At 36.1% G+C, this 16,746-nt stretch overlaps 1 protein-coding gene across 5 annotated transcripts in view; it reads right to left on the bottom strand.

The window, feature by feature from the left end:
* Window positions 1–10,366: 10,366 nt before the first annotated feature.
* LOC107698352 (protein FAM49A-like) overlaps window positions 10,367–16,746 on the bottom strand; it is a 28,903-nt gene continuing 22,523 nt past the window's right edge. For 3 of the 5 annotated variants that reach the window (XM_016499314.1, XM_016499315.1, XM_016499316.1), the window contains exons 3-12: window positions 14,043–14,122; window positions 12,628–12,749; window positions 12,404–12,509; window positions 12,158–12,294; window positions 11,991–12,068; window positions 11,780–11,896; window positions 11,310–11,389; window positions 11,101–11,227; window positions 10,928–10,998; window positions 10,367–10,831 (exon numbers count right to left, since the gene is read on the bottom strand). In XM_016499314.1, the coding sequence (XP_016354800.1) occupies window positions 10,768–10,831; window positions 10,928–10,998; window positions 11,101–11,227; window positions 11,310–11,389; window positions 11,780–11,896; window positions 11,991–12,068; window positions 12,158–12,294; window positions 12,404–12,509; window positions 12,628–12,749; window positions 14,043–14,115 (975 nt within the window). In that variant the 5' untranslated portion in view covers window positions 14,116–14,122 and the 3' untranslated portion in view covers window positions 10,367–10,767. Of the gene's footprint in view, window positions 10,832–10,927; window positions 10,999–11,100; window positions 11,228–11,309; window positions 11,390–11,779; window positions 11,897–11,990; window positions 12,069–12,157; window positions 12,295–12,403; window positions 12,510–12,627; window positions 12,750–14,042; window positions 14,123–14,574; window positions 14,656–16,746 lie in introns of all 5 variants that reach the window. The other 2 variants (XM_016499317.1, XM_016499318.1) reach the window with 1 other exon arrangement.

The following is a 16,746-nucleotide window of genomic DNA, read 5'->3' on the forward strand; positions in this document are numbered from 1 at the left end:
GCTGCAAGAGAGGAGATGGAAAACTATGAAAGGGGAGGAGGAATAGGTATCAACAGAAGAGAGTAAATGGGGGTAGGGAACAATAGAAAGACACACAGAATGAACAGAACACTCAACAGAGTGAACAAATAACCAAAAAAAAAAAAAGAGCAGAGAGAGGGGGAAGCCCTGCAGGTCTGCTGGGGAAATTGCAGTGGTGAGGATTTATTGCCTCAAGATTAATTGGGTTCAACCCGCACTCAGAGAAAATCCATCGAAGTCAGCAGTGTGAGACTACTGCAGCCATTCAGTGTGCATTGTGCAGGCATGAGGGAGGGATTTTTCAGACATATACCAGCTCTTAGAAAACAATAAGAAAGTTAATTCATGCTAATTTGTAAAATGACTGAAACAATGGCTGGTTTTTAACAGTCTGATACTATTAAGAATAGCCTTTTCCTATTCTTAATAGTATCAGACTGTTAAAAATGAGCCATTGTTCAAAACGAGTCCTTAAATCAGATTGGCCAAGCATCATTCTAAGAATGCTTATATGTAGACCAACAGTAATGGCTCTTTTACGTGTTTATATCGCATCTTTTTTTTTTTCTTTTTTTTTTCATACCAGAGTATGTAAGCGGTGCACAGTGGAAGTTGCTGGAAGACCATTTCCACCACAAGAAAAATCATGCTTTTGGTAAATCGGAATTATGTCATAAAAATCATAGAAAGTCATTAAAAAATGTCAAAACTATGAGATAAAAAGCCATAATTATGACAAAGTCAAAATGATGACAAAAATTCAGCTTTTTCTTTATCTCAGATTTTTTTACATTTTTATCACAGAATTATGATTTATTGTAATTGTTGACACTTTGTCATAACTGACTTTTTTACATCATAATTATGATTATGACTTAGTATGTCAATTTTGACTTATAATTTACTTTTTTTGTCGTAATAATGACTTTTGTCATATTTTTGACTTAGTATGTCATGGTTATTCATTTTTATGTCATAATTATGATTTAGCATAATTTCTCTAAATATACGAATTAACCGGACAAATTTTGTCTCTAACATATTTTATTCTATATTACCTTTAGTTGTTGCAACAAAATTTTGGATGTAAAAATGTAATGTAAATTCATATCAAGGTATCTTTATATGTTTGACTGACGCTTATTTGAAAAGACAGCAATATGACATCATTTATTTGTGTTATTATATAGATAACGATTTTGGCACATACTGCAGGAGACAAACAAGACCAGCCCTCATGCAAATATACACTGGCCTTTCAATGCTTCTCTCTGAGCAAAATGATTTTCAAAGTGTACTCTCATGGTAAGACAGACAGATGACTTGGATAATTTCAGACAGGGATTCCTGGCACAGAGCTTTGTGTGTGCGCGCGCGTTTTTCATGGTATTCCCCTCACCCGCTACACACATACACACGCACTTCTCCTTCCGCCCTATTGCAGTATGTCTCCCTGACACGCACCAGCATTCAGAAACTCACACTGCAGAACACGAACATCTGGGGCTGCATACCAATCACAGAGAACTCTGGGATACGGCTGGGAGGCCCATCCCTTGCCACTGCAGTCAGCTGCACGGTGCAGGCCTGACCAGGATCACGCTGCAGGACTTACACACCCAGCAGAGACCGCAGTTTACTGATAAATCCATTCCGTCTGATTGTACTGCTAAGATGTGGATAACAACAAATAAATGTATCATGCCCCATTATGCTATAATGGGCATAATACAGCTATTATGCTTGCAAAATGAATCAATTCAACATGACAAATATGACAAATTCCCTATGCATTTGAAAAAATGATGTGTCATTCCCCTCAGGAAACAGACATGATGGGACTGAAGCCATTGCGAGAGAAAAAAAATGAATCTGGTTTGTGTCTTAGAAGTGACTGACAATTGCAGCTGGAAACTGACCTTGAATCAGATGGCGATCATGGAGGCGGTTGACGTTATACGTCAATAAAATGCTCCCACACATTTTCGCAGGTCCCTGCTGTTATAATCCGTCCTTTCGCACAGTTCACTGACAGAGCTGAAATGTAAATGCGAATGTCTTGATTACTCATTCATGATTAATACGTATAGCTATGCATGTGGAATATGAATGCTCTCTTGCAGTGCTTTTCACACCTTTCCAAATGAGAAAGGTTTAAGTGGATTATGTATTAACACTTTACATTATCCCTTACATTACACTGCATAAATGCATGGACATGAAATTTAGATTTGAGTTTAAATTAATTTATAATCACATTTTTAAAAATCGAATTATCTTAAAGCTTAATTCTGCTAAGAAAAAGACAGTCTAATAAAATGTACAAAACAATCAGCCTATAGCAACAATACAAATACTGTTGTAATATTACTGTATATTAAAACTGAAGACCTGCTGTGAGGTCATTTTCACTGCAACCAACAACTTTGTTGTAAAATGGCGCTACCTGCATTTGTATGTAAAACCATAGCGAATGCTGAGTGATACAAGAGAAGTAAAAATAAATTCAGTTTAGGGGGTGTTTACATGACACAATTTTTAACTTAAAATAGACAATTTTTATGAGTTTTTGCTGTTCATTCACAGCTCTTTAGCCACTAAAAAGTCAATTTGTGAAAATTGTGACGTCATTTGCATACATATTACATGTTCAGTCTAAGAAATGCATGCAGGCGCGTAGTGTAGTATGCATGCCATCGCCAACTACTGGCCTGGCATGCATAATACAGCATTTTTAGTCTTTTTTTGCAGATATGTGTGAATATTTTGACATTTTCGTCTGTACACAAAACTTTTAAAAAATGCAAAGGATAAACTTTTCTGTTTTTAGTACTGTGTCGTGTTAAAGTACTCTCAGATATAGAAAAAGGCGTAGAAAAAAAATTACTATTTTAACAAAATTGCTAGTAAATATCACAATTAATACTCGGATTTGAAGGAGATTCTGGCATTTTTTGAAAGGTATTTGAGCAACTTTCTGTTTGTTTGATTTTTCTTGTAAGATTTCTTCATCTGTTTGATCTTCAGTCAAGAAAGTTTTTGTCTGTCTTCATCTTTTCATGACGGACAATGTGTTGTGAACTACTGGTTCATTTTCTGTTCTGTTTCTTCATTTTTAAGCAACAAAATACAACCAAAAAAATTGAGTCGGACTCGGACTCGGACTGCAGTTGGACGCAGAAATTTTTCAGAGTACAGACGAATCCATGTCATGTGTAATATAAAAAAAAGTAACAACATTCAACGTTCACATGACAAAAACGTAAAACAAAACACTTTTTCCTTAGCTTTTTTTAAAAGTTTCGTATGAAGTTGACAACATTGTCAAAACGACCCCTGTTCACACAGATCCATAAAAATGACTAAAAACGCTTATACATGCCAGGCCAGTAATTGCCGATGTCACTTTGTAAAGAAACATTAGGTGCCTGTGCACATACCTATAAACTGAACATGTAATACGTATGCGCAAGACATCACCGTTTTCACAAATTCACGTTTTTGTAGTTTACACGGAGATAACAATAGTATTATTTTCAAGACTTGCCCTTTGAAACCCATTTTCAAATTTTGCGTTTTCAGCCCCCCAAAACGCAGTTGTTGTGTAAATGAATGGCTAAAACGTATTAAGTTTTTATTTTCTGTTTTAGTAAACGGTGTTGCATAAACGCCCCCTAAAAATCATAAGGTGCGTCCCAAATCGCATAGGCTACTTATGCATTATTCTATGACGTTTTGTAGTATGAATAGTGCGAGTAGTGTGTTCACACTGAAAATTCCAAAAAAGAAAAAGTGCACTTTAAATACCCAGATGATGCACTTAAATAACCAAGAAAAAAAACATAAATGTTGGACACTTCATGCACTCAACTGTCACAGCTTTAATTACGTAGCGATAGGGGAGGGGCTATCAGTCTCCGATTATGAATGACAGAATAACCTTATATAATTCAAACACTACATGGTTGAGTACATAGTGCATAAGTACATAGTGAATAAGTGCGTCATTTGGGATGCAGCTATAATGTGTGGTCAGCATTACCCGAGCAGCCTGATATACCGCGTTGCCATAGACAACTGATTATTAGGAAATACCAGACTGCTGAATGCTACAATTGACCAATCAGAATCTAGCATTCCAGAACGCAGTGTAATGAGTGTCATATCATCAAGCTTGATGCATTTGCCACACAAACGCTGTTATTCTCTTTTGAGCCATTAAACTGTAATTGGCTACAGACACACGCCAAGCATTCACATGACCTGTTTAAAGGGGTCATATGATGCAATTTCAAGTTTTCCTTTCTCTTTGGAGTGTTACAAGCTCTTGGTGCATAAAGAAGATCTGTAAAGTTCTAAAGTCTAAAGTCTCAAATCCAAAGAGAAATTCTTTATAAAGTTAAGAGTCAACCACGCCTACCTAAAACGCCTCGTTCTAACACGCCCCCACATACCTACCTCACTATGTGGAAATATTAGCATAATGCACCCAAATATGCACGCAAAGAAAGAAGGCATGGTTTCAGGAACAGCAGTAGTGTTGATGCAGCCATGTCAGGGATGCGCTGTGCGATTCAGTGCAAAAGCAAAAGCACTTTATTTGGCCTTCCAGAAGTAGATGCAATTAGGAATCATTGGTTAAGATTTATTTACAACAGAACAGCACAACCCAGATGTTCGAATTTGTGCAACGCATTTTATGGACGACAGTTTTTTGAACCTAGAAGAGTACAAGGCTGGCTGTGCACAAAGGCTATTTCTAAAAAAAAAACAAAAAAAAAGGTCAATTCCGACTTTGCTATGACAATCTGGTGCTTCTGAATTGACTGTAAGTATGTTTTGTTATCAGTTTAAGTATTTGCTATTGACTGTTCAAATGGCTGGCCAATCAGAGCAGACTGCGCTTTTCAAAGGAGGGGGCTTTGTTGAAAACGATGTGTTTGAGAGAGGCGGGGCATAGAGGACCTACAATAATGTACAGTATTTGAAAAATAATGTGTTTTTTTAACATTAAAGCATGTCAACATATTCTGTTACACCAAATACACCAAATAATGATCTTTAAAATAGCATCATATGACCCCTTTAAGCACATTTGACTAATTCCAGAAAACATTATTAAACCTGATACAATTTATACACACCTACAGCAAAACGTCATTTCTATGCAATTAAAATAAGTCATTCTGCTCAATGTAATTTAGACAGATGCAACACAGTCCTTTCTCTCAAATAGTATTTTCACACAAACACCATGCACCATCTAATTGAGTGATTACATGGCTGTTACTTCTTTAGAAAACAAAGACAAATCAGCATGGCCTTACTTTGCCAACCACGCAGGGAGCAAGAACACCAATTATCCGGCATTACATGACGGTTAGCAGCTGTGGTACGAAAAAAAAAAAACGCAGGAATGTGTGGTAGCAGAACGAAAAAAGCTGTTTGTTTTAATCAAAGGAAAACAAGGAGGCCCCAAGGTCTCCGTATGCATATTGCCAGTTATGCAACATAATTCAAGATGGAATTGGGTATGTATCATTCATCAAGCCATGGCTTACGTAATACACCACACTTCAGATAGAGTGCACAATGAATGCTTTCATGAATATTTTAGAAAAAGGCATCTATTATTCAGGAAAAAGAGAGAGTTTGTGAGCAAGTTCTTCCAAGTTTGACTGAACCTGATGGATCTTGAGGTTTCACGGCACAAAGAGCTTTAACTTTTGCTTTAAGCTCTTCTATAAACTCTTCAAAAATAAACAAACCAGTGAAGAAATAAAACAGAATGAGACACTGACTACAACTCCAAGACAAGCCTGCTGAAATACAGCATGCAGTTCAGATCTTACTGCATAAATATATATAATTCAGCTATACGCATAAAGGCATTGATTCAAATTATAGACTGCATAAAGAACACAATAGGAGCTACTTTGCGTGAACTGGATTATAGGAGTTTATTTGTGGGCAGGAATGGATGGATTGAAACTGCGGCTTATGTCCAAAGATCAAAGCTCTCATCAATGTGCTCTTCCATCCATGGAGAAAACATTTGATCAGCTATTCAAGTTGTTCACATAATCCATATCCCCAGTGGTCGAACATGTGCTATGAATACTTAAATATTGCATTCAAAACACTCAGATACCCTTTCTTTTCCAATTTCTGCACTGTCACACCCAACTGCTTTCGCATCGGTTAACTCCCTACAGGCAAAACACTGCATTTGATTTCCTCTCAAACACACACAGAGAAGCGCTGTCTTGTTTTATGTGAATAACAGTCCGGTTTTTGTGTATAAAGGGCATTATACTTGTAGAAGAAGTTCCAAAAGGGGGTTTCTGCAATGATGCCATAAAATAATCATTTTAAAAGAATCAAAAGAATCATTTTAGTGAACAGTTCAATCTTTTTTTTCTTAGTGTGAAGAACATTTTAATTAACTAAAGAACATTCTCCACTGTAAAGACCCTTTGTGCAATGGAAATGTTCATGAATCCGTTTAATTTCTATCTTTGTTCTAATTGCTCAACTGGAAAGCTTTCAAAAATAGCCAAGGATTTTTTACTGTAATATTTTTAATGTCTTGACATTAAAAATCTGACATTTAAATGTTCATAATGAGTTAAGAATGATTCACTTCAAGCGCACTGAAAGCTACATCCGTTAGGACGTAATTAGGAGATCATTCCATTACAGAATCACAAAATATCAGATGATTTTATAATAACTTAGGCACTTTGATCCAAAACATTCCTCTTTAATAAGCAATGACTTAATAGAGGAAAGCAGAACTCAGATTTCTTGAGTGGTGCAATGTTGCTTGCACACTGAGAGTCTCATTGGTTTAGATCCTGTCGGTGACGCCAAGTTTCTGTTCAGAGGCAGCATGACTTCGCAGCGCCGCCATCAGGCTCTGGCACCTGAAAGGATTTTCCTCCTCCATACTGAGACACCTCTCCTGATTGCATAACAATATGGAGCCAGTGGCCACTCCATCAAGAGTACTGGGCCATAAACAATAACAGCATGGCGCATAAACGCCTGCCAATCTCAGCTAATGCCACACAGTCAACCGTGTGCTTGCATGTACAATTCATTTGGTGACAAAAATAAGCGGAACATGTCTAACGATTGCCGTTTTTCAAGTGGCATACTCAAAATTTCTAGAAATTTAATATTTTAATGATTTCGAAATATGTGGAATGTAGTTTTTGTATGTTTGTATGTAGTTTGTGTGATTTTGGAGCACCCTACAGTTTGGTGAGTGGAATTCACTGTCGTAAATATATTGCTGTCGCCGTACATGACTTTGTGCATGTCCTTTTCCTACAGAGTTTCATACTCGCTCACCATTACATATTTCCAGCACAGATGCTTGAGGGATGAGCGTGATTTGACCAAGTACAACATGTTCCTGGATCAACATCCTTGTTGATCCTGGAACATCATTCCAATCAACAAATCAGAATTGAGAGATAACTTTTCAGGAAATGTCAGTTTTAGGCTTACAATGCAGGGTTAGGTGCTTCTAGAGTCTAGACCCTTGTTAATCAGCTATCATTTCCCTCTGATTTTAGGAATAAATTATGGGTAAGGTTAGGTTTAGGGGTGGGGATTGGGTTAAGTCTGTATTTTTGGACAGTAATGTTGATCCAGGATCAACAAAAGATGTTGATCCAGGAACATGTCTTGGCAAAATCACGGCGACCTGTTTGAGGGAGAGTGTGGGAAAGAAACAGAACCCACTCGCCTTATTATTAGCCAATGTACGATCACAATGATTTTGAAACTGACTTCAACGTAAACTTAAATATAGTTGCTTTAAAGTCTGCAAATAGAGGAAATGGTGTACACTTTTATTATGCAGCAACTTAAAGGAATAGTATACCCCAAAATTAAAATTCTGTTATCTTTTACTTACCCTCATGTCATTCAAAACCTGTATGAATTTATTTTGTAGAACACAACACAAAAGATATTTTAAAGGGGTAATCACACATTTTCAGTTCCCAATGACTTCCTTTGTATGGACAATACATACAATGGATGTTTCTTACATTTTTCAAACATGCAAAATATCTTCTTTCGTGCTCCACGTAAGAACACTTAATTTAGTTAGTATAGTTTTGGAGCAACATGAAGGTATTGAATCTGTTTCTGCCACAGAATTAAAAAAAAAAAAAAAAAAAAAAAAATAGGAAATTGCGACTTTTTTATATATATTTGCAGAATATTTCAAGATATAAACTTTTTTTTTTTTTTTGTATCCGCCACATAAGTTAAAAAGGCAATTGAACCTTTTTATTTCATAATTTAGATTTTTTTCCCCCTCACAACTTTAAATTTAAACCACAATTCTGACTTTTCTTTTTCAGCAATTCGGAGAAAAAAAAAAAAAGTTTAAAACTTACCCTTTTGTATCTCGCAATTCTATAAAAAGTCATAATTATGAGATATAAAAAAAACATAAACCACAAAGAAAAAAAGCCATGTGTGTAAGTTAATTACATTTACTAATTTTTTGGGTGTACTATCCTTTTAAGAGACAATGTGGTCTCAAGGCCTGCATTACTGTCATCTCTGCTAGAGCACAATGCCAATAATTACATTCTGCCCTGCTGATTGATTGGAACACAAAAGGAAATCTTATTGGCATCAATAACTCTGAAATTCTTTAAGCCTGCGCCGTAAGCATTGCTTGCGTTTCTTTGAGGCACTAATATGCACCACTGACATTTGGTAAGGCACATTTCACTTTCAATTTATTAATATCTCAAAGCTTGTAATCAGGGAAAGATTGTACACCTCGCAATAAATATTCAATAAACACATACCACTGGACACACATAACGCACCCTCATGACAGGATTGTTAACACCTCCACCGCAGCCTGTATTTGAGAGACTATTATAAAACTCGTTATTTTTACAGTAGATGGAAGGAAGGTTTTCAGACCTGATCTAAAGACCAGAGTGGGAGACCACTAAGAAAGATGGGATTTTCTAATCCCATTTGCTGTAGAGCTGCATAGAGGAGGGCCTGTTTTCATGGCTCTCAGTTCACCCGCTAGTGGCTCTGAACTGTTAGAAAAACACATTAGCATTTTAACTGGCTAGTCATCCAATACATGAACAGGCATTCAGATTAGTTTCATAACAAGAATGAATCATGCAGATATCATGTAGGCTGAATCGTGTGTACTGGGATATGTCACGACTTAATAGAGAAAAATCTAATAAAACACTACATTTCTGCTAGGAGATTCTGGTGATCTTCTGTAATTAATATTAAAGTGGTTGCTATTATAAAAGTGAATATGAAAAAATAATGTTATGCTTGCTTACTCCGTCTGGGCTAAAATGATGCTTTAAAGTGAGAGCAGTGAAACACTGCCATCCAGTGTTGTAACATTATGAATGTGAATTGCAGTTAGTTTAACAACTCAGGAATTACTATTTTAAACTGAGTCTTCACAGCCTTTTGGTTCTCTAGTCTAGTCAAGTACACTACCATTCAGAAAGCTGCAAGATTGGTAAGATTTTGAAATGTTTCTTATAAGAAGTCTCTTTTGCTCACCAAGTCTGCATTTGTTTGATCAAAAATAGTTAAAACAGCAATATTGCATTCAAAATGGCATATTTGAATATATTTTGAAATGTAATTGATTCCTGTGATGAAAAAGCTGAATTTTCAGCAGCCATTACTTCAGTAATGTCACACAATCCTTCAGAAATCATTCTAATATGCTGATTTGCTGCTCAAGAAACATTTCTTATTATTATCGTTGAAAACAATTGTGCAGCTTAATATATATATATATATATTTTTTTTTTTTTTTGTTTGGAAACTGTGATATTTTTCTGTATTCCCTGATAAACAGAATGTTCAAAAGAACAGCATTCTTTTGAAAATAAGCTGAAAGTCTTTGCTGATCAGTTGATCAATTTAGCACATCAATAAAAATTTCTAAAAAAAAAATCTAACTCTTCAACGTCTTTTAGTTGTTAATGGACATTAAATGTTTAAAAACCCGCACATTTCTAACCTTACCTGAAATATTACTGCAGGACTTCAAATTAGTGACAAATTTTTTTTTTTGAAGAAGATTAATCACAAATATAAATCAAAAATAAACAAAATGTCAATTTTATTTCAGATTTTAAAGCTGTATTGATGAGTATCGAATGTGTTAGAAACAAAGAGGCGTAAAGACAAAGAACAGACATCACATAATAACAAAAATAAAAGCTGATATCGCCACCATCAGCCAAACCACAGATTTGGGAAAAAATAGAAAAAAAATTTTAAAAAATGGTTACATCACATTATGGTATTTTTAGAAACTGTCTTTTCTCATCATTACAAAATACAAAAGCACAAGCATCCCACGCTTTACTCATTCAATATTGACTACACTTTAGCCAATAGGATTTCACTGTAACTCACAACCAGTGCATAAGCCCCTTTGGTTAACATGATCATGGTTATTCATTTGAAAGCAAAACTGCAAATTATTTTTTTTTCATGAATTTTCATAAGGCTGCTTGGTTTTTATTAATTTGTGCTTCTGTCGACAGAATAGGCAATTTGTTTAGAATAAAGGTCTGCTTTCTTTACATTGCAGTAACTTGGAGGGAATGATTATGTAAATACACCCAAGTATTAACATCAAGTCCTTAAATAAATTTAAACATATACATCTTTTGAGGTCAGAATATTGACCCGCTTCACTTAAAACCATTACTGTAGCATTGTTCTGATATTTTTTGGAGTGGACTCATCATTCAGGTGTTTTGTGGTGAACCTTTGAACAAAAAAAAAAAAAAAAGATTATATGATTTGTGAAACTCATTACACAAGCTGTAGCATCTTTTTTTTAAGAACAGAAAAGTAAACTTACTTGAGGGCATTAAGGAGACCTTCAACATTATCTGCGGGCTGATCTTTTAAGACTTTAATGCATCCTTTCATCTAGAGAAAGTGTGTATATCACATTATGGGGGGGAAAAGTCATTTTAAACTAATTAAAAAAAGTTTTGGTTGATTGAGAAAATATGAGAAATGTAGCCTTACATCGATTTTTGAGGATTTGTTGAAGGCACCGTTTGGATGCACATGATCGTAGAGGATAATAACCCCCACCATCACCCTCATACAAAACAGAAGTGTGTCTTCACTGTTGAATCGACTTGTGTATTCTCTGTTAGCAGAGGTAAAAGATTGAGCATAATGCCACAATAATACACTTCAATACAGGCACTACAAACAGCCCGAGTACTTACGGTGTCTCTAGCATGACCTTGCATACACTTGCCATAGTGCTCAGGCAGTCTGTGGTGTTCTCAAGAGGTAATGTCTTATTCTACAGAGAAAGAATTAAAGGAATAAATCACTCGGAAATTACAATGCATGTAGCCTACTGATTATCATACACTAGCATTCAAAAGTTTGGGATTGGTAAGATTTTTGAGGAGGTTTTTGAAAGCATACAGTAAAATACAGTAAAACAATATTATTGTGAAATATTACTACAATTTAAAATAACTGTTTTTTCCCCCCTAGTCTTTATTGTCACTTCTGATCATTAATTTAGTGCATCTGTGCTGAATAAAAGTATTAAATTCTTTCCCCCCAAAAAAAACAAAACAAAAAAAAAACACTTGCTATCCCCAAACTTTTGACCATTAGCGTTCTACAGTATTTCTGATGGGAATTAAAGTGCTAAAATTACGACTGTAGAAACAAGCAGTACCTCTGTCACAAAGTTTGTCGTTGCTGTGCTCAGGGTCTTCAGCATAGGTGTGGCTTCAGCATAGAACAGAGACATTCTATTTGCCATTTCATTATTGACCTCATTTTCAATATCAAGCTTGATAGAGAAAAACACACAAACACACAAATGAATATAGAAATGAGCACAGCAGTGTTTACAATATCCTTTTATCTCAGGTTCCTGCACTTACATTCATGTTGTTTAATCTGTTTCGACTGATTGTTCTTCTGTAGTAGCTGAAGTCATTCTGGATAGCTGGAATCCTCATCTAAATAAATGTTAAATACATTTAAAAAGGAATTTGCTAGCACAGTGGCAATCAATACATTTCCTCTTATTTTTTTAAACAGCTGGCACCTTCAGCTCATCAAAGCGGAGCGTGAAATGCAGGATTTCAGCGAACTGTTTAGCAAGGGCCTGCTCCCTCTCCAGGTGCTGAGTGGGAGTGTACGGCGGACACGTCAGAGACTCCAAAAGGCTCTGCAGTGCTTCCTCTACATGGAAGAGAGGAAGAAAGCAGATCAGATGCAGAGCTTACATTACATTTCTTACTGATTAAGGAGAAAATATGTGGATATAGGTAATTATATACGAATAGTGTACCTAGTTTCAATGAAAAGGCATAGAACTTCTTTAGGCGGATGACAAGAGGACACACAGAGTTCCACGCCCTCTCCTGAAGGAGCATGTCATTAGGATTCTGTATTGCCTAAAATGTCAAACAAGTCACATGATTTAATCTGGCATGAGAAATATACTCCACAAAATGCCATTAAATACAACTGATTGACCGACAAAGCCAAAGCGGAACTATTAATCAGACGTACATCTCGTATTTCCTGGCCCGCCCCCTTGTAGGCTTGCAGGCCGGACAGGATGCTCTCCGACTCCTGGAGAACAGCATTCACCTGGTTCCACACCTCTCTCTCACAGTCTGTCGGTTGTGCATCTGACACAAATAAACTACATTACACACTGTCAAGCACTAGTTATTACATGCAATGCATTTCACAGCATTAGATATAATATCAAACCAAGTGTCAACTGCAAACCAGAGACCAGAGCTATAGAGCTCAGATCTTCATTTCCATTTTTCCAAATTACAGCCTTTTTTATTGACAATCTAATTTTTAGTAGTGAAGTAAATGTATGAAGTCATTATTTTATTTGGTTATTCTCCAGTTCACCACCCAACAACTACCAAATCTGACAACCAGAAAGTGGCTAAACACTTCAGCTTTGTTCAGCACATCAATTGCTTTCGAGTTTAAAACCACAAAACTTCTTCTAGTGAAATGTTTTGTTTCAAAAGTGTTAATGTAAATTTTCTTTAAAATAAATGCCACTTGATTTGATATTTTGTACATCTAATGTAATGTAATGACATTCATACATTAAACTGAAGCTTAAGCGCCCAAATATTTTTAGGAGCAATGTATAAACACAACAAACAAACAAATAAATCAGGTGATATTTTCATATAAAAAATCATTTTCTTTCTTTAAACCAGAGGTACCCCGATATTTCAACATTTCATTTCAAAAGTAAAGATTTATTGGTTATGAGTTATGGCTGAAATGCAATCAAAAAAGCAGCAAAGCAAATACTCAGGAAATGTTGAACATTTTGGGTAAAGCTCTCTTTAAAGTTTCTAGACAGAAAACAATATCCAATGTTTAGTGTAATATAACAGGTTTTGAGTATAAGGTCACAGGATTTCAAAGTTTACTGACCAAGTATACAGAGGTAAAGGATTGAAAGAGCTGAGAGTTCAGAATGAGACAAACAGAGATTAAAAAAATATCACAGAACAAGCAGAAGCTGCAAAGAGTAAGGAGATAATTTTCAGAGAAAGTATCATGCTGCAGTACATAGACATATTGGATATGTGGTTCGTTACAAATACTAATTGGCAAGTCATGCACATTTGCCAACAACAAATCAGATTGTTTTTTTTGTTTTTTGTTTTTAGATTTTCAAGAAAAGATTTAAATATCTTTGTATTTGCAATTTGAGTTCTTAGAATTAAAGATGGCATGTAAAAAAGATCAAATATCCTAACTATTGCCCGATCAAACTCATTTGCACAACGCATTTGCATATGCAAAAGCATTGTGAAACTCTGTTTTGCTGTTGCGTTGTGACGGGTAGTTTTGCAAGGACAATTCCGACAATGGTACTTGCAAAATGTTAGTAGCCAGAAAAAGTGACAGACACCAGGCCAGGCAAAAGCTCTGCTCACTTTCAAAGTCAAGGAAAAAGTTTGGCCCTTGATCAAGCTCTGTGCAAGTGAGCACTTTTAACAGATTCCCCATTTGGTTTCTGAAACAGAAAAGCAAGAAGAGAAAGAGAGGAAAAAGGTAGAAAGACAGAGAAAAGAGAAAGGTGTTGAACGTCAAAGACAATAAAATCACAGGATGTCACACTGAGCGTTAAAGAGTGATTCTGCAAAGTCTCATGCTCCTACACACAGAATTCCCTCAACTTCTCATGGTGAACATGGAAATCATTCCAAATTGAATCTGAACTGTTTTTGCTTTTCCGTTTTACTTTAAATCAGAACATTTCTTCTAGCTAATTCCCAGGACACACTTTAGACAAAGCGTCAGCTCTGGACAGCAGGAAGCATAAACTTTCACCACAAGAAAGCAACGAGGGAAAACTGTCTTATAAGAGCTTTGAGACGGTCAGCCCAGCTCCTGCTACTGCTGGGGAATAAACAGCTGGTTATAGAGTCTCGCCAACCCCAGACTCCACCTCTTCTCAAAACTTACTTTCAAAGTCCAGGAAAAAATGTGGATAGTTCTCTATTTCCCTTGTAAGGACTTTTAGAAGATTACCCATTCCAGCGAAACCTAATCAAGATATAATGATAAAAAACAATTGCATGAAATAAAACTAAGAAACCTAAAATCACCAATAAACAGCGACTTCATTACGAGTATAGCAAAAATGATGAGAGCTGCAATTAGAACGGTAATATACTACTTGTTTAACACTGATGTTCTAGAGAATCTAAGCAATCTGAATTGGCACATAACTAGCAGATAAAAAGAATATGCTGGTACTCTGAACTACTCTGAAAACAGGAGAACACATAGCACATAAGAGATACTGGTTTTCTTCTTTGTAGGTCAGTTTTACTTGGCCCTTCTCATATGTATTCACAGCCAGAGGATACATTTTAAATAGTTGAAATGCTCCGATATGCTGATATGATATTTCAAATGAGATTATAACAGCTGTTTTGAAATACTTTGAGTATAGTTACTGATATGTTTATTTTTATCAACCGACTAAGACTATGCCAAATAAGCAATAAAAGTTATAACTGCACTCTATCATAGTAATGTATCAGGAACTGATTGAATTGTTGGATCATTGAGTGCGTTTAAATGCACATTCTTAAACCCATTATTATTTTTAATATGCCGACAATGCCTTTTCCGGTGCAAGTTCATAAACCGCTTAAGCATAAACTGATCAACACAGCTAGATTTTTGTCCATTACCCCGATTTTGTCTAGCATGTGAACACCCGTGTAATATATGAGAGGAAGCACATCTAACCACAGCAAATGTTTTACAGTAGGGGAGGAGGAAATATATTGCAAGCTCCGACTCTTTCTTGACCCAAGAAATTGAATAAAAAATATGTTCTCACCTCATGCAGCCATAGGACAAGTGGTACAGGTTATTTTAATAAACTGATTTTTGGTAGTTATCAGTGTATATATATGCTTGCATGTAAATGTGCCCATTGTTGTTGGCTGATTGATGCAACCTCATGTGGCAGATAGGCTAGAGGAGGGATTATTTATTTGTGTTAAAAATAATCATGTGCATGCATATATTATTAATAATAAACTGCATATTCTACACAAAAATTGTCAAATTGTGATTTCATGGTGACTTTAAAATACATGCAGACAGTGCACGTGACTCTTCACTGCTCCAGCAGAGGGAGCAAGTGCACACTATAATAATAGCATCATCATCTGGCATTAGCTTCTAACAGCAGATGTACAGAAGTGGTAAAAATTTTGGCACTTTCATGAACCTCAGCTAGAATATATTCACTTAATTGCTGGTTGAGTGTGTAGCACATTTAATAAGTCACCTAAAAAAAAAAAAATCAAACAGAATAAAAACGGCAACATCAAGTTTACATCCACTAGTCAGTTTTATTCCTCCAAATGCTCTTATGTGCAAGAGGATGTGAAGACAATACCGTTTCTGCTGTATGTGGTTAACCGCCACACATGAGTGCAGGCGATTCAAACGAGCTTCCTGTCAAACATAAAGTGCTCCAACCATCGGAACAACTGCACTTGCAAAAGCATGAGAAACTGTCACTCTGGTGGCTGTGAAACAAAGCGGGCACAGAACATTCAGCCCATTTCTAAGCCGTGTCTGTGTGAGCGTGCATGTGTGTGTCCTTCACTATGAACTCTATTCATTATTATACAGAGTGAATCATCACAGCACGACATGCACAAATCCAGCACACTGCCCACATACTACATATAAAAAACCCATTACAAATGCATCTCAAAACACATGAGCACACACAGGCCTTGACCTGCATTGGTAATGGGGTGACCTTATGGTGTAAAAATGCTGGAGGGGCCTTGGAAGTGTGTTTGTGTAGTGTAATGAAAACCTTGTTCCTTGACAAACCCTTCACAAGTGCTCTTACATGCTTTAGAGAGCTAGTATAAAGAAAAGGTGTAGTGTGATGAGGGGCGCAAATGGTTGCTTTAAACCAGAGTAACCAGGAAAGTTGGTGAGGGAGTGTCACACAAAACAACTTCCTGTTTAAAGAAACTAGAGTAAGACCAAACAGACTAATTTTAATAATGATATTAGTACTACACTCTAAAAAATGCTGGGTTAAATACAACCCAGTGCTGGGTAAAATAGGGACAAACCCAGCAATTGGGTTGT

The sequence above is a fragment of the Sinocyclocheilus anshuiensis genome, unplaced genomic scaffold, assembly GCF_001515605.1.
Source record: "Sinocyclocheilus anshuiensis isolate Anshui unplaced genomic scaffold, SAMN03320099.WGS_v1.1 scaffold1746, whole genome shotgun sequence".
NCBI lineage: Eukaryota > Metazoa > Chordata > Actinopteri > Cypriniformes > Cyprinidae > Sinocyclocheilus > Sinocyclocheilus anshuiensis.